The sequence below is a fragment of the Tricharina praecox genome (genome assembly GCF_024521635.1).
Source record: "Tricharina praecox strain CBS 144465 chromosome Unknown BZA05scaffold_2, whole genome shotgun sequence".
Taxonomy (NCBI): Eukaryota; Fungi; Ascomycota; class Pezizomycetes; order Pezizales; family Pyronemataceae; genus Tricharina; species Tricharina praecox.
Genome location: NW_026250404.1, coordinates 1,010,893 through 1,027,005, shown reverse-complemented (window position 1 = coordinate 1,027,005; position 16,113 = coordinate 1,010,893). Strand labels below are relative to the sequence as shown.

Below are 16,113 nucleotides of genomic sequence, written 5' to 3'. Positions count from 1 at the left end.
GGGCGCTGACTCTGAGGCTGAGGAGCCGGGGTCACTCCCGCTGTTTCTCCCCACGGCTTCCTTCATGGCATATTCTGGTGAGAGGGGGTAGGGAAGTCACATCGGCCCGCTTGATGAAAGGTGGGTTGGACAGTAGACAGTGGACATGGGAGTGGGGTGTGTATTGTCATGATCTACCGTAGACGGGTCGCATGCAGTCATTGAGTAAACGGCAAACAAAACTACCACCTCCCTATTCACACTCGAGCCACCCGCGGACCGTACGAGGTCGAATGGGGGCAGTGAAGGAGGAACCGTTTTTGTAACTGCCATGATCACGTAAGGTTGGATACTTGATCAAACAAGACAAAAACCACTACCTCTCTAACTACTCCTCCCTCCTTTCTCTTCTCTTCAATTCTCCTTGATATGTATGTCTTACCCACCCCATCAACACATTCAAATTTCAATCACATGCTGACTAATTATTTTAGACTTTAGTCGTTGGGCTTAGATCAAGTGTAGTGGGTATCTCAGTATCTGTTCTTTTCAGTCTAATATTTGAACCAGTCCATCAGACTCTTTCGTATTCTGTAAAACATGGGTTGACCACTATGCTTGCGCGTGTCGACGATCATCATGCCACTGGTACTACAAAGCCTTTCATTGTTTTCCTGGCTGCATGCAAGGAGACGAAGAAAGATGACGGTGCGAGAAAGCAGGTTCCCGAGTGATCGGCTCAGCTGATTCAGACGTGACGGCTGCGGCGAAGAGAGGGAACATACGGCGGCTGCAGTCACGGTGGAGAGAGAGATCTTCCTGTTTTATTTTGCGAGTGATATTGGTGACGCGGTTAGGCCACGAGCAGAATCGAAGTGTAGTGAAGCCCTAACTCGGCCCACCGTTCTCGTGCATCCACTTCAACTTGCTTCAGAAAACGGAATTGTTTGTTTGTACTTCGACACCCAACACGACTTCACGACTTCACGACTTCACGACTTCACGACTCACGACTCACCGCAACAAAAACCAACCACCAAAAACATCATCAACATGCTCGTCAATCTCAACATCCTCCCGGTGCTCTCGGCCCTCATCGCCTTCACCGCCGCTGCTCCCGGTCCTCTCTCTACCGGCCTCGTCTATTCTGACACCAACAAGCTGGTCGACTACACTCACATCTCCATTCCGGGTACCGGCAACGCCGAGCAGGTCAACGTGGCCGTCCTCCCCGCTCAAGCCGACACCGGCGACAAGAACAACTACCAAGACAAACTCGTCCGCGGCACGGGTTCTGGTTCGGTCGACGAGGTGAACGGCGAGGGCTGGGGCAAAGTAAAATGCGAGACGTCGTGGGCGTCTCCGACCATGTCCGAGATCGACGGGCTGATCGCCAAGGTCTACGACAAGAAGAACTGGAAGACCTGCAGCTACTGGCAGAGCAACGGCGGTGGCTCCATGTGCACGCAGATTGCGAAGTCGGACGGCGGCAACGTCTCCCTCTGCGGTCGGTACAAGCAGGGCCTCGCCTGCGAGGACATCATCTGGGCTATGCTCGAAGTTAAGTCCAGGTGCGGAAATCACGGAATGAGCAGGGCCGGCGGTTACTACATTTTCTTTCAGTGGAACTTGAGGGTTGTGCTGCATTAGATGGGCGGTTGTGCTAGGGGGGAAATAGTGGTGGTGGCGCGCTCGAGGAGATAATACATCACTGCTTCTTCCTCTACTTGCATGTCTTGATGTGATTTTCTTCGTGCCCGCTGGATGAGCCAAGGATCGTGATGTGCTGCTGTCTGTCGTGGATTCATACATACCATTTACATAGCGCCTCCTTTGCCCAAGATCGGTAGTTGCACGCTATGGACTGCCATGCTTGAACATACAACTGGTCTCATCACTAATTACATGCAGCCTATCTAGACTATGGTACATACCAGTTAACATGTGTACTCACCTCAAAGCCTCTATATTCCGAGCCAGGCACCCGCCACTGTAATTTCCGCACAGCACTGTCACCTGTAGTTACGTTCCATCGACGAGTGATGCCACGTGCTACCGCCATCTAGGTACTTCCCCAGCCGTAGCGCCAACCATGCCTTAAATTCCGTACTCGCTCTGGCTCCGGACTCACACCGCCCCCCAGCAGAACAATGCAATATCGCAGTTTCCCGAGACACCATGGGTACATACACACCCCGAGCAGTGGTTCCAACTCGCAAGCCATCTGCTGCCGGGGGGCTTATAGGCTTCATGGGCGCAGGAGTGGAATAGGATAGAGAGGCTACATTCTAGGGTTTATACTTGTTCATATTCCGTCACTCGCGAATATTTTACGCACGCAGAAGCCCCCGCCCCGCCCCCTCCGCTGGGTTGCGATAGGCCTAGGCTATATAGGAGCAATGGAAACTCACATCGAGCCACCAGCAAACAGCATGAGAACGGGGGCAATGGGGGCAATGGGGGCACACGGTTTTGTAACTGCCATAATCTGCCTACATGAGATCGAAAGCATTGAAGATTCAAACAAAAAAAACACGCTAACTTGCTACCGATGCTATGGTCTAGAGAGGTCGAATACATCAGAATTAAACGAAAAAAATCCGCTGGCTCGCTGAGTCTTTCTAGAGGATAATGAAGGAGCCATTTCGGCCCCTCACCTCATTGTTACTTCACAAATGAAATCTATATCAAGCAATTGCAAATTGACATGTGTTTAAACAATCGGTATCATTTTCTTCCTCCTCTTCATCCTCCCGCCTCCCCCCGCCAAAGCCAGCTTCGACGTTACTCGTGGATCTTATCAGTGGCAGCTGCCCTCCTTCTCATCCTGACGTAGAACCAGGCAGCGCCGCAAATGATGGCGAGGATGAACAGCAATTCACCGAACGACAGACCGTGGGCCTTGGCCTTCTCATAGACGCCGTGGGGGGCGACGATAACAGGCTCGGACTTGTCGAGTTCAAGCTCATCGATTGCAGCGCCGGCGGGGATGCCGGCTGGTGCGTTTGGAACGGGGGATTCGGGTTCTACAGACACGAGAAAGGAAGCACAGGCGAATCAGCGAATGCTCTTATTTCTCTTGATCGCGATCGAGCTAGATAACAAAAACACTGACTTGAAACATATCCACATTTTTTTTCTACATAAAAAGACCGTAGGTGGGGGAGGGGCAGTTTAAAGCTCCTTGTGAATACCTTCAGCAGGAACCTCCAACTCTCCGCTCTTGACGATCTCCACGTCCGGCTTGGGCTTGTCGCCGTAGCTGGTCTCAGCGTTCTCAATCGCGGTGACGATCTCCATGCCCTCGAGGATCTCGCCGAAAACGACATGCTTGCCATCGAGCCAACTGGTTTGGGTGTCAGTGCGTGTTACAAGGTGGGTAACAGAAAAGAATGTATGTGTATGGGAAGGAGGGGCAACGGAGAGGAGCTCAGAAGCAGATTATCAACAGATGGATGTTCAGACAGGGATAACTGTTTGGAATGGTTGTTTCATCATTGGGTGGAGGGGTGGAGGGGTGGTGTATGGGGTGTGGCATTCCGGGGCTACTCACGAAGTGACAACAGTGGTAATGAAGAACTGCGATCCGTTGGTGTCCTTTCCGGAGTTGGCCATGCTCAAAAGTCCGGGGCGAGTGTGCTTCAGCTTGAAGTTCTCATCGGGGAACTTCTCGCCATAGATCGACTTTCCGCCGGTTCCGTCGCCCTTGGTGAAGTCTCCTCCCTGGATCATGAACTTCTTGATGACACGGTGGAACTTGGAGCCCTGGTAGCCGTAGCCCTTCTCGCCGGTTGCCAATGCGCTACACACGCCAGTCAGAAACCGTGGTTGGGTGTCGAAGAGGGAGGGGGGAGCTCACCGGAAGTTCTCGGCGGTCTTGGGGGTGGTCTTGCCGTAAAGGCCGATCACAATGCGGCCGAGTTCTTTATCGCCATGCTTGATGTCGAAGTAGACCTAGTAATCGCCGTCCGTTAACATGCCATGTACGTAACCAACCGACTCCGAGTTGGTTGTTGGTGTTACCTTGTTGGTGATCAGAGGTCCCTTCGCTGCCTCAGCAGACTGGATCAGGAACGAGAGCGTGATAGCGATGAGCACGAAGAGTGCAACGAACTTGTGTAGGAAAGCCATTATGACAATGGTGAGGGTTTATTGAGGAAGAAGTAGAAAGAAGAAAGCAAGATGTAGGCGCCGTGAGGAGCTTATGTGGCCCTTGGGACAGCTGGGTTAGGGCTCTGGGGAGGTGTAGGGATTCGGTACTTAGGCGGCTAAATAAGAGTACATACTTCGTACCATACGGATAGATAGAGTTGTTGCGTTTCAATCGAGGCTGCCGTGGAACCCCATTACAAACCTTCAAACGGGGAATGTCTCCAGGAGAAGTCCACTCCAGTCTGCTGCATAGCTGCAGCGTTGTATACTTTCATATGTATCACTCGGTCTTGTCGGGTCTCACTCAGCTCGGACCGGATTATGAGGAACTGAAGTGAATGAGGAGAGATTGACTGCATCTGACAAGCATCCAAGTCGAGGAAACCCAATTGACAAAACAAACAGCCATGATATTTCCAGCATAACAAAAAAGGAGAAAGCAAAGACAAGATGTAGTAGTAGATTTAATGCATATGAGAAATGGAGATGTGCGGGTGTAGCAAGGAATCCATCATACACGCAATAAAAAGAACGAGACCTCCCGATTTCTGCACAAACACGCCTAGTACTACAGTGAAAACCATACAATCCCCACCCATAAGTCAACCGTTCACGTCTTTTTCGCGCTCCCCAAAGAGAAACAAAAAAACGCAAGCCAACTCCGACCGAGCCAAGTAATTTTTTGCATCTAACGTATGTAATATTTCCATTGGTCCCGTCTGTTCCGTACGTCCGTCCATCCGTCCACCCGCCCACCCGAAAACATCCTTCCTACCCTTCCTGCCCCTTCTACCCTTCCCTCTCCCATTCACATCATCCAGGTTTTGGTTTGGTTGTTGCAGTGGTGATTGGGTGTTTAGGCCTTGGGAGGGGTGTAGACGAGCTTCCTGTTCTTGATCGGGGCCCACTTGTATCGCTTGACCCACATCGAGAGAGCGGTAAGGACGGCGGTCACGGCGAGAACCTTCATTCCCATCTTCTTGCGCTGGTCCATCTCGGGCTCGGCGGCCCAGTTGAGGAACTCGGTGACGTCCTTGGCCATCTGGGAGGTGGTGGCGGGGGTACCGTCCTCGTACTCGACAATACCGTCGTAGAGAACACGGGCCATGGCGATACCTAGTCAAGTCAGCTTCAAGTACCTTCCGAGTGGACCTGACGGTTGAGATAGGAAGTGAATGTACCGGTTCCGGGGAAGTAGGGGTTGAAGTTCAAGCCCTCGGCAACGTTGGCACCAACGGGAACCTCATCGGGGTATCCAGTCAGCAGCGAGAAGATGTAGTCGCAACCGCCGTGGCGGGCCTTGACGATCAGCGACAAATCCGGGGGAAGGGCTCCCTGGTTGGCAGCACGGGCGGCCTGCTCGTTGGCGTAGGGTGATGGGATGTAGTCCGAGAGCTTTCCGGCGCGCTTGACGATATCACCGGCATCGTTGGGCTCGTCGTCGTACTCGTTCTCCTCGGCCATAGCCTTGGCCTCGTCGACGGTGTGGGTGACACCGACCAGGGTTCGCCAAGGAACCAGACGGAGAGAGTGGCAGGAGGCGCAAACCTCACGGTAGACCTGGAATCCACGGCGGAGACTGGAAGTGGTGGTCAGAATATAATGTCGCGCGGCAAGGTGCGGGCAGCGGTTGAAACTCACGCGCTGTGGTCGAAGGTCTTCAACCAACCCTGGTGAGCCCACGGGTATTTCGAGGCGTGGAGACTATAATTCATCCGATATCAGCGAATGCCATTCCCCATCACATACGGTGTCGCAGAAAAGCCTGGCACATACCCCTCCTCGGCCGGAGTCGCAGCGTGCACATCCGACATGAAGCCATACTGCTGGTAGTACAGAGCGACGGAACCGATGGCGACAGCGGTAGCTGCGGTTCCGGCAATGTTCAGGTTTCTGGGGGACGCCTCGGAGGCGGAGGATGTGGAAGCGGCACGCTGTGCACATGAGGTGTGTCGTTAGCACTGTTGTAGATGTCTCCTTCGATTAATGCTTTCCATCTTCGAGGTTGCCATCCGACCTCGGCGTTGAGGGTATGTAGGGGGGGTGTGGGGGGGCATGAGGGACATACCCTAGCGGCCTGACGAGGAATTGACCTCAAGGTCGTCGAGCGGAGGCACGATCGGGCGAACATGTTGTAGGAGGTTTGGGCGGATATCACGACGGACGAGAACCCTGCCTGGTTGGAAGGAGTGGAGAGGCGAAGGCGGGATACAGATGGGGGGGTTTGGTGGAGGACTTCTGGTTTTGGGTAGCAGTGGAAAAGATCGGAAGAGGTGATCTTTTGTTTGCGCTAAGCCCGGGCGTGTACGGCTGTGAGGTGGGATAGCGGGGATGCGTATTTTGCAGCACGGGACAAACTTCTAAAGAGCCAAGTGTGATTGGTCGAGGGGCGGGTTGGCTGTGAATGATGGGGTTTTTTTTGTGAAGGGGCCATTGACGAGTCTTCGGACACCGGATAAGATCTAGAATTCAAGAGAGTAACTTTTATTCTTTATCCAGCAAATACATGTTCTAGGTGATTCATAAGACGTTCCGATGCCCGTCGAACGGTCGAAGCCCGTATACCACTGCAACCCTCAAACTCTGACCTCATTGATTCATGAACGTTAACTTTCCGAATCCAATACAGAGTGGCCCTCTACACCATAAAAACTCGCTTAATTGGCATGTAAGCACCTTTGCCATCGCGAATACGAAATCACGGGCAGAGTCGAACTGCTTGGGTTCATGCGATATCACTCACTAGTTCACATCGGGCCGGGAATTTGAACTATGTGCTTTTCCGAGATATTTTATATCTATTAGGCCTCGCCGTCTGAGAATGCGAGGAGTCGAGGGACTCATCTTAGCCACCGAAGCCCAAAGTGAAGCTTGGTAGTACTCGATCGGCCACCCCGGATAGGAATCGCCTGCGTAAGTGCAATTAGGCCGCCGAATGCCTATGGATATTGATTCGCGGCGTATTGTTGCGCCGTGATCTGAAGAGTGACTCCAGCCTCGCTGACCAGAGGCCTGCAGGTATCGTGATTCGACGGGCCCGACCAAAGCGGGGCGACGTAGAACCGGGCCGCGTGGACTGCTTGTGGCGTTTTATGCACATGCCAAAGCCTAAAGCACCCTGGACTGGAAAGCGCCACTAGCTGCACTGCCACACCTTGGTGCTACGGAGGGCTTGCTGGCAACTTTTGCTACGTCGAAACAGAAGAACCCAAAAAGGAGTTCACTACCCACAAGCCAACACCCTCCTTTCCAGTCGCATCACCCACGGATTGCTCTAACGACCACCATTCAACGCCGCGTCAGCTTCTCTGACACACACGATACTTACTCCTCACCTGAGTGCTTTTTTAGTAGATATATCTTCGCCCTCCTAGCTAGGAGAGCACAAACCAGTTGCACAGCAAATCAGACTCGGAACGAAACAACCTCCTCCAACCAAAACCCAATAACCAGCCATGTCGAGAATATCCATTCCCATCAGCATGATTTCCGACCGCTTCGGACTCGGCCGCTTCACCGTATGTTCCTCTATCTCCTCCGAAGCTGGTGTGCTCTCGGTTCGGGATAGCTGTACTGATGGTGCTTCTCCTGTAGGAAGGTGCTAACCGCATGCCTCTGGCCAACCGCTTCTCGAACATTCGTCCTCTCGGCGAGTTCTTCGATTTCAAGCGTATCTCGAAGCCTGTGAACTTTGCTGAGGTCCAGAGCCGCGCCTCCTACAACCTGTCGTACTTCGCTAGCAACTATGCTGTGCTCTTCGTCATTCTAAGCATCTACTCCCTCTTGACCAACCTCCTTTTGCTTTTTGTGATCGGTATCGTCGTCGGAGGCATGTGGGGTATCGGCAAACTTGCAGGTCGGGATCTGGAACTCGGTACGTTCAGCCCTCCCGCCAAACACACGGGGTGCATTCGATTGACAATTGTTGTATAGGTCCTATTAGAGCCACTCCCTCGCAGCTTTACACCACGCTGTTGGTTATCGCGGTTCCCTTGGGCATCATCGCCTCTCCGTTCTCCACTGTCCTCTGGCTCATCGGAGCTTCCGGTGTCACCATCCTCGGACACGCATCCTTCATGGACAAGCCGATCGAGAATGCTTTTTCCGAGGAGGCGGTCTAATGGTCCAGCCGCGAACTCCTTTACATCAAGAAAGATATGGATCAATGGGGGGCGTAGCCGGGGGCGCGGTGGGAGAAGTAATGCGGGCGGTTGGTGGGGGTCCGGGGAGTGGTGCGACGACAAAAAATTCTTTCAACCTTTATTCAAGTGCAAGTGCAAGTAGCGAAGATTTAATCATCGATGATGTTATGGTGGAGCGAGCGAGGCGGGCGCTCGAGAGGGCCAAGAGGAGGGGTGACGGTATGGTGGAGATGGAGGAAAGGGAGTGGGAGGCGTGGCAGAGACATATGGCTATAGAACAGGAGGTCGAGCGGAGAGTTGCGGAGCGCTTGGAGCGGGAGCGTCTGGAGATGGAGAGAAGAAGGTTGGTTACTGTGCCGACGTCATCCCCACGATTACCGACAAGACCAGTGGGGGGAGCGGCGGCACCTGGCATCCTGACGGGCAATGGATTCGCGCCAATCGGAGAAGTGTCGCCACGACAGAAGCCGGCGGTCACCACCAGACAACTTTATCCCGATCCTCCAGTCATCGACAAGTTTATTCCAGACACAGCGTCGCCTCTGTCTCCTCTCGGATCACTAGCTGGCGCATTTCCCGGTGATTCGGATCTCGAACCTCGGCCGATACGTTCGTCTGTTCGACATACTCCGCCTGTTCCTCTCGGCCCTTCATCCTCAACTTCCCAGCTCACCTCTGACTTTCGGTCATCACCTGTTTCAGGACCTCGCGATTTGCCTCCCCGACCTGGCTATTACCCCAACAAGTACCCAGCACTTGCTAGCAGGTCCGAGTCGGACATTGTCTCTGTCTCGGGAAGTGATGATGGCGAAGGAAGCTCGAGTTCTCTATCTGCCGAGGCACTTGCTAGACGCAGGAAGAGGGAGGAATTGCGTAAGCAACTCGAACGGTAGTTAATGATGGCTCTGGCTCTGGCGTCAACGGTAGATTGGATAGGGATGGTTTCTCTTGCTCTTTTGCTTTTTTTCCTTTCGAACTTAGATATTTTGGGTTTCTGTTTTCTTTTGCAAGTTAGAAATGTGCTGCACTCCGAATTTATGATATGTAACGTGATTTCGGACCAGCTTCATCTCGATTCAGACGGTGCATATTCTGTGAATACCTAGGGAACGAATGGTTCTTATGGCAGTGATCAAGTTACGCCGCACGTATGTATTGGAAATTCTTCTCAGCAATACATATCATACTGTGTGGCGATGATCGCGATAAGATTTCACGGATTGAGAGTTCACTGAGGACACGCTACCCTGTGTGACGGTGGTAGCGTTAGCCATAATTAGCCTCAAGTCAAGCACAGCTCGAGAAATACATAAACCTCCACGTTTCCACAACACACCTTGCAGAACGACACAACCAACAAAATCCGTCGCAACCGACAGCAATGCGATCCGCAGCGCTATTCACGTTGCTGCTGTCCAGCGTCTTCGCTGGAGTCTTGGGCTATGGGTGGAGCAAAGAGGGTGCGTACAATCACTCACGGGAAAGGGGAAGGGGGGGGTCGAGTGAGTGAATGACAGCTGATTGAGTTTGAGCAGACCATGAAATCTTTCGCATCCGCGATGAGCTGGAGATGAACGAGGGGGAGGGAGTAACATTCTACGGTACACCCGCTCACCACCCACCCGTGAACCATCTGCATCCGCTCGGGTTACTCATATTCCTGCGTAGATTTCGTCGGCGTCAAGAACGGTCCCGCGGCGTCCATGGACGACATTAACAAGGCCTACCGCAAGACCAGTGCCCGTCTGCACCCCGACAAGTTCAAGCCGGCGAAAGGACTGGGTCGGTCTCAGCAAGCCGCCCTTCGCAAGAAGGCGAGCGAGCGCTTCGCACGTCTGGGACTGATCGCCAATGTCCTCCGTGGCGAGGGCCGGGACCGCTACGATCACTTCCTCAGGAATGGATTCCCGAAGTGGCGCGGCACCGGTTATTACTATGCGAGGTTCAGGCCGGGCATTGGAAGCGTCCTCATTGGAATCTACCTGTTTGTTGGCGTTGCGCATTATGCGGTGCTGGGCTTGACGGCCAAGAGACAGAAGGATTTCATGAAGGATGTCATCCGCGACGTCAGGACTGCTGCGTACGGGCCCGCGGGAATCCCTGGTCTTGAGGGGTTGGGCGAGGCAAGCTCTGCGGCGATGGTTAAGCCCAAGAAGGCTGCTTCCAAGAGGGGTGCCAGCGGGACTGCGTCCCCGCCCACGGCGCAGCGCAAGAGGGTCGGCCAAGCCAACGGAAAGACCTTCATGGTTGATCCCAATGGCGACGTTTTCCTGCTCAACGAGACGGAGGATGGACCTGAAGAGCTCTTGCTAGATCCAAAGGAGATCTCGGGTGCCAGGTGGCGCGATACCACGCTGGTTAAGCTGCCTATGGGTATCTGGGGAATCACGTTGGGTCGGTTCATGCCCAAGAAGGCTGTGGTCGAGGCGGAGGCTGAGGAGGAGGAGGAAATCGTTGATGATTCCGAGTCGGCCGACGAGGTGTTACCGGCTGCTAATGTCAAGAAGGTGGCGAAGAAATTGGTTAGGAGTGGGGAGGGACTGCCGAGACGGAGGGTCAAGGGTCGCGCGGTCAAGAAGGAGCAGAAGTGAAAACCCATGATAGATGTGGATTTGTCTCATAGATTGTGATGTAGTTCGTTTCTTTCGTTAATATTTCGTTTTTTGATCCGGAAATGTAGGAATAAAAGTGATGTCCGTACTCTATACACACGAAAGAAGTGAATATGCGTTGCGTGTTCGTGCACGTCTCAATGTCTATCCCCAGCTCTCACCGCGTGGGCGGTGATGATGCATCCTCCACCAGCCCGATATCTTCCTCTGGAACAAGCCAGAGCAGACGGACAGACAAGAATTGATCCGGTCATCGCAGCTACAAGTATCAATCCGAGCACGCGTAGAGAGTTTCATGCGCTTCCTCCCGCACGCATCGCATCAAACCAACGCATCGACCGGCGCACTGCCGACGGGCTCCGGCCTTCCCGCAAAGACCAACTTCCACCTGACGACCTCAGCCACCTCCAGCTCCTCACCATCCCACTTCCCGGACTCCTCAGCCTCCTCCTCCTGCATGACCACGTCCTCGGCGCTCTCCCCCCCCCCCCCTTCACTCCGCCGCCGCCGCCTCCGCAACACACCAAGCGGCGTCGCCAACTTCCGCAGCTCCCCTATCATCCGCTGGTTCGCGCCGACGTGCATGTACACGCGCTTGTTCTCGGGCCCAAAGTCGGCGGGGAACGTCAGTGTGCCGACGGGAGTGGATGTTGTTGCCGCGGTGGCCGGCGGCGTGTTGATGGTGCCCTGGAGCTCGAGGAGCGCGAGGCCCAGGGGCGTGTGCAGGAGGGGTGGGAGGGGGTTTGCGGGAGAGGCGGCGGCGACGGTCGTGGAACTGGGGGCCGCAGAGAGGTGCAAGGGGAGCGTCGGCATCGCGGTGTGGTGTTGTGGAGGTTGTGAGAGCGGGAACAATGCTGGCGGTGTTGGCGGTGGTGGTCGTGCCGATGGACGACAGCGCCCTAACCCCATGCCCTGCCTGAGCTATGGCCAATAAATAACCACCTGCCAGAGAAGAATCGCTCGGTCCTCTGGAACCAAAAGAATCCACGGTCCCGAGCGTGGAACAACAGCCTATTTATGGGCAAAGGGCCGAAGTGGCATTACCAAACATTATCCGCACCGTGCTCCTTCACCATCCCATTACCACCATTGCCATCTCTAATCTCCACGACCTCAATCAACCGCATCAGTCCAGTTCAATTCAACCCACACCATTCATTGCATTCTAACTATATGAAGTACTAAATACTTAAGATTACACCGGGAGCCAAAATCAACCCAAATGAGAAAAAATTATACAGCATAAAACAAGATATCAAACTCCAGAAACACAAGAGACCAAAGACAAGATCCCAAACCCCCCAGTTTATCCCCGCTTCTAGTTTTTCAGCCGTACGGTCCAAAACAAAATACAAAAAAAAGATTTTTTTACAATTAAGGTAAAGAGTGCTCTAGTTATGGTATGTAAAAAAGAAAGGGAAAAGGAAAAGTGAGAGGCAGAGAAAAGAGAAAGAGTGTAAATCATACAACCGTCAACGCAAAAAAGATATCAAAATCGCTCAATAGGACCCCCCTCAACCTCCTCCTTCCCAGCGGATCTAACGATGGCAAGGAACTCCTCTTCCTTTCCGACGGGCAATATTCCTGCGTTCCAACCCAAGATGCTGAGGACCTCGTTGCGGTCGCCATATAGCTTGTTTTCGAGCACCATCATTATCGCGACTGCTGTTCGCACGAGGAAACTGTCGCCTTCGAACGAGTAGATGTCCCAGAGGCGGCTGGTGATGTCGACGGGCAATTGCAGCGAGAAGAGGGTCAGGAACATGGGCTCGAGGTAGAGCTCCGGCTCGATTTGAAGATTCTGGTGGATATGACGGAAGAGGGAGGGCAGCTTGTACTGGAATGCTTTGAGGAACAGGCCATATGATCTAGATATCTATAGATGCTGTCAGAATATGTTCAATTAATAGGGGCTTGGTTAGATGGCTTACAGCTCCTTCATCATTCGTTAGAAATGCCAATGGAAGTGGTCGATTGAGCATGTTTGCAAGTGTCACAAAAGCCTGCTCAGGTGATTGATTGAGGAGCAGCATTCCGGCCACAGTCTAGCACCCTGTCAATAAAACGAAATATTTTGTGGAGATCGGGGTGCACAAACATGTGAACCATAGATATATCCCACATCGCTGCGGTACATGGCATATGCCATCAAAACATCCCGTAGACTTTCGTATAACGGACCATTTTTCTGTTGCACAGGTTAGCCTACTTCTCTCGATTCGTATTGGGTTTTTACACATACCTGGAAGATCTTGAGCTCCGGGAACGTCGTTTTAACGTCCCTACGAATCGCCTCGAAAAGCTCTCTTTCCCTGGCAGAATACATCGTTGGCGCCTTTAGGACACCAATCTCAATCTCCTTGGCCCTTTTCAAGGCCAATTTGAACGTCTCTGTGCTGACCGCAAGATGGTTACCGAACGATAACGACCACACCTGGCCTCGACACCGCGGAGCAACACCCTTCCACCAGAGTTCCCGCGTCGAGGGCGCCCTGCAAGCACGGTTCCAATTGGGGATAATCTTGGTTTCCCAAACATTCGAGAACTCCAGCTGCAAGCGGTCTCTCTCTTCCTGGTCGTGTCGTTCCTTTTCAATCCTTTTGCGCTCTAAATTCCAACCATCAGACGAAGTCAATTAATGACCACGAACCATAAGGTGTGACGTACCAGTTTCTTGAGACCTTCGCATCATTCGTTGATATTCCTTGAGGTGTCTCTTCTCCTCATCTTTGGATTTTGGTGGTAGCCAGCTGGGGCGTGTCCGTGACAATACCGCTTCCTTTTCTTTGCTGATCGGCAGAGGATCGATGATCCCGTTGGACACCTGGAGCGGCGGTAGTTCGATTGAATTTCCTTTTGAGGCCGGCGGTGTAATCTTCTTCTTGGGAGCTAGAGGCTCACTCCGTCGCTGCTGCAGGCGGTTCACGGTCACCAGCATCTCGGCGTCCGCGTGCGCCTCCAAGGCTTCGCTCAGCTCCTTTGCCTCATAGCCCAAATCCATCATGGCGTCGGTCCAACTCTTCGATCTCATATCCGACCCATCTCGGTCTGACGGGTTGCCGTTTATAGAAACTGGAGCTGATGGAGCGGATAGTGTTCTTTCGGCCTGGTTATCCTCCGGCGGCGGAGTTACCGTTCCGTTTGGCACAACCTCGGTTTCTTCTTCATTATTACTTTCCGGTTCCGGTTCCGGCGTCGGTGAGGCGAGCGCTTTTGAAGATCTCGGGGATAACGGGACGTTGTAGAAGATTGCATCCGGTGGGACCTCGTCGTCAGAGTCGTATTCCTCCTCCAACTGCTCACTGGTCTTTTTCTGCCACGACGTTCGCTTGGGTCCGTACGGAGAGATGCTGGGTCGGTAACCATTTCCCAGGGGCAGTGGTGCAACGCCGGGAGACTGAATGGAAGTCGAATGGCGCGCGGGCGATAGACCTCGAGAAGAAGTAGGACGAGATGGCGCCGGTGATGAGAGGTGCTTCTTGGACCGTCCGTTGGATGCTCCCGGAGCTGCAAGACGATCTACCGGGTGGATTTGCGCAGGGAAATTCGTCTGTAGGGCCGTAAAGGTCGTTCGTTTGGTCTGCGTATGTGTGAGATCCCGCGTCAATCCGGGGAAGCCGCCTGCGCCTGCTCCAACTCCTCGCCCATCCGCGGTCCGGCCCCTGCCGCCTCCGTTGTCGTCGTCGAGGCCGATCTCTTCAAAATCAGTCATGCCATTGAGGATTCCACCGTCGTCGAGCTGGAAGCTCGAAGGAACCGAGGATGTAGACGCCTTCGAGGAAAACTCCGCCGCCCAAAGACCAGCAACATCAGGAGGCATATTCGCAAAAGCCGAGGTATTGTGCATTTACAGGATCCCAAAATAAAGCGAAAATGGACAGTCCCAAAGACTTGCTCCTCTGTCTTCCCCCTTCGCGAAAGTTTTCTGGTGGATGTGATTTTTCTTCTCAAGTCTATCTTCTGGCTGGCCCCTGAGGTTTGTGTTGCGTTGGTGGTTCACCGGGGGATTACGAGGCCTCGTTGGTGTGAGCGAGGGTATGGGGGTGGCAGTGTGGCGCGTCGTCTTCAGGCAGGTGCCCAAAGTCAATCGTGAGTATTATTCCGTAGCCGTTGTCAGCTGTCAAAGCTTCCGTATGTTGCCGTATGTATGTACGTATTCCGAACTCCGAACGCGCGATGCTGCAAACGACGACGGAAGAGCGCGGGATACTTAACGAATGACGTGCGGCCTGAAGCCTAGGGGAGGTAGGTTTGCTGAGAGCGATCGATGAAATCCGAAACCGGGGGAACGACAGAAGCTGACAGGAGATCTAGATAATTATGCTGATACCGGCGGCCGGCATGCAAGACGGGGAACGAAACCGCCTAAGAAAACAAAAAGCAACGAGCAGCGTGTAGGCGGGAAGTATATCGGACGAAGTATGTAGAGTTAAGTGGCCGAGTAGTAAGTACAAGAAGGGTGAGGCTATTGCAACAGATCAAACGAAGGGAATATGTTGCAGTCGACAAAGGTGTGAGGACGCATCAAAAGGGAAGAAGGAAAGAGGAAGAGAAGGAAGGAAGACAGGCAAGGCAGGTGGGGGTTTGTAGGTGTTAGAGGAGAGGTTTCAGGATGCCCTTCTCTCCAAAGGGGGATCTCGAGCCTAGAGGTTCTAAAGTGCTGAGAACCGACCGCACGCGTCAAGGATCTTTAGAACCCACCACCACCACCCAACCCACACGAAGAAAGTAATCTCGAGCCGCTTGGGAGCGTGGTCAACAACCCAAAAGTGAAGGCGTTTAGCGCTTGGACGACGACGGCATATCCAGCCAAAGATGGAGAGAAGGGAAAGCCGAGAAAGAAGGCCTCAGATCCAAGCGCAGGATGACAAGAAACGGCGGATGGTGAAGCAAGCCACGACGGCGGATAGTAACTGACGTGCTCGTTTTCCAGAGTAACTCTCTAGAGTAACCATCTCCCTCTGTCCATCTAGCCCAGGAAAGGAAACTGTTTTTGAGGATTGTAAATATGAAAAAAGCGAAGCAGACCAGGGCAGACGAGGGAAAAGGAGTTGGGCCGATTACAACCCGGTTAGACCACCATTCTTGCGCTCTGGTGGAATTACACCGTCAGTGCTCTAAAATGGTTCCGCATATCGATCGTCAGAATGTGGAAATGGTGCCCCGATTCGACCCGATTCAGTAGGAAAAAAAATGTTGCATGGAAATCCGGCCGCGAGAACATCGAT

General features: G+C 53.2%; 7 protein-coding genes across 7 annotated transcripts; 3 read left to right on the top strand and 4 right to left on the bottom strand.

The window, feature by feature from the left end:
* Window positions 1–1,032: 1,032 nt before the first annotated feature.
* Window positions 1,033–1,629, top strand: BZA05DRAFT_441069 (uncharacterized protein; the record flags this gene model as incomplete). The annotated part of the gene is made up of 1 exon (XM_051486640.1): window positions 1,033–1,629. One exon carries the CDS (start codon window positions 1,033–1,035, stop codon window positions 1,627–1,629), a length of 597 nt encoding a protein of 198 aa, XP_051343509.1.
* An 800-nt stretch (window positions 1,630–2,429) lies between these two features.
* Window positions 2,430–4,206, bottom strand: BZA05DRAFT_384735 (cyclophilin-like domain-containing protein). The gene is made up of 5 exons (XM_051482344.1): window positions 4,003–4,206; window positions 3,839–3,933; window positions 3,533–3,781; window positions 3,174–3,325; window positions 2,430–3,005 (listed from the first exon to the last, which is right to left on the bottom strand). Exons 1-5 carry the CDS (start codon window positions 4,108–4,110, stop codon window positions 2,764–2,766), a joined length of 846 nt encoding a protein of 281 aa, XP_051343508.1. The 5' UTR covers window positions 4,111–4,206; the 3' UTR covers window positions 2,430–2,763.
* A 692-nt stretch (window positions 4,207–4,898) lies between these two features.
* Window positions 4,899–6,376, bottom strand: BZA05DRAFT_105413 (cytochrome C1 family-domain-containing protein). The gene is made up of 5 exons (XM_051478515.1): window positions 6,200–6,376; window positions 5,908–6,065; window positions 5,773–5,835; window positions 5,313–5,710; window positions 4,899–5,247 (listed from the first exon to the last, which is right to left on the bottom strand). The coding sequence occupies exons 1-5, from the start codon at window positions 6,260–6,262 to the stop codon at window positions 4,988–4,990; spliced, it is 942 nt and encodes a 313-aa protein (XP_051343507.1). The 5' UTR covers window positions 6,263–6,376; the 3' UTR covers window positions 4,899–4,987.
* Window positions 6,377–7,346: 970 nt separating this feature from the next.
* Window positions 7,347–8,531, top strand: BZA05DRAFT_105400 (prenylated rab acceptor 1). The gene is made up of 3 exons (XM_051478514.1): window positions 7,347–7,649; window positions 7,726–8,005; window positions 8,065–8,531. The coding sequence occupies exons 1-3, from the start codon at window positions 7,587–7,589 to the stop codon at window positions 8,250–8,252; spliced, it is 531 nt and encodes a 176-aa protein (XP_051343506.1). The 5' UTR covers window positions 7,347–7,586; the 3' UTR covers window positions 8,253–8,531.
* Window positions 8,532–9,598: 1,067 nt separating this feature from the next.
* On the top strand, window positions 9,599–10,965 carry BZA05DRAFT_384725 (uncharacterized protein). The gene is made up of 3 exons (XM_051482343.1): window positions 9,599–9,733; window positions 9,809–9,874; window positions 9,942–10,965. Exons 1-3 carry the CDS (start codon window positions 9,655–9,657, stop codon window positions 10,862–10,864), a joined length of 1,068 nt encoding a protein of 355 aa, XP_051343505.1. The 5' UTR covers window positions 9,599–9,654; the 3' UTR covers window positions 10,865–10,965.
* A 241-nt stretch (window positions 10,966–11,206) lies between these two features.
* On the bottom strand, window positions 11,207–11,698 carry BZA05DRAFT_441064 (putative sister chromatid cohesion protein Ctf8; the record flags this gene model as incomplete). Its single annotated transcript, XM_051486639.1, has 1 exon — window positions 11,207–11,698. The coding sequence occupies one exon, from the start codon at window positions 11,696–11,698 to the stop codon at window positions 11,207–11,209; it is 492 nt and encodes a 163-aa protein (XP_051343504.1).
* Window positions 11,699–12,214: 516 nt separating this feature from the next.
* Window positions 12,215–14,827, bottom strand: BZA05DRAFT_105358 (rab-GTPase-TBC domain-containing protein). The gene is made up of 5 exons (XM_051478513.1): window positions 13,553–14,827; window positions 13,128–13,492; window positions 12,984–13,073; window positions 12,817–12,930; window positions 12,215–12,761 (listed from the first exon to the last, which is right to left on the bottom strand). Exons 1-5 carry the CDS (start codon window positions 14,730–14,732, stop codon window positions 12,375–12,377), a joined length of 2,136 nt encoding a protein of 711 aa, XP_051343503.1. The 5' UTR covers window positions 14,733–14,827; the 3' UTR covers window positions 12,215–12,374.
* Window positions 14,828–16,113: the final 1,286 nt, after the last annotated feature.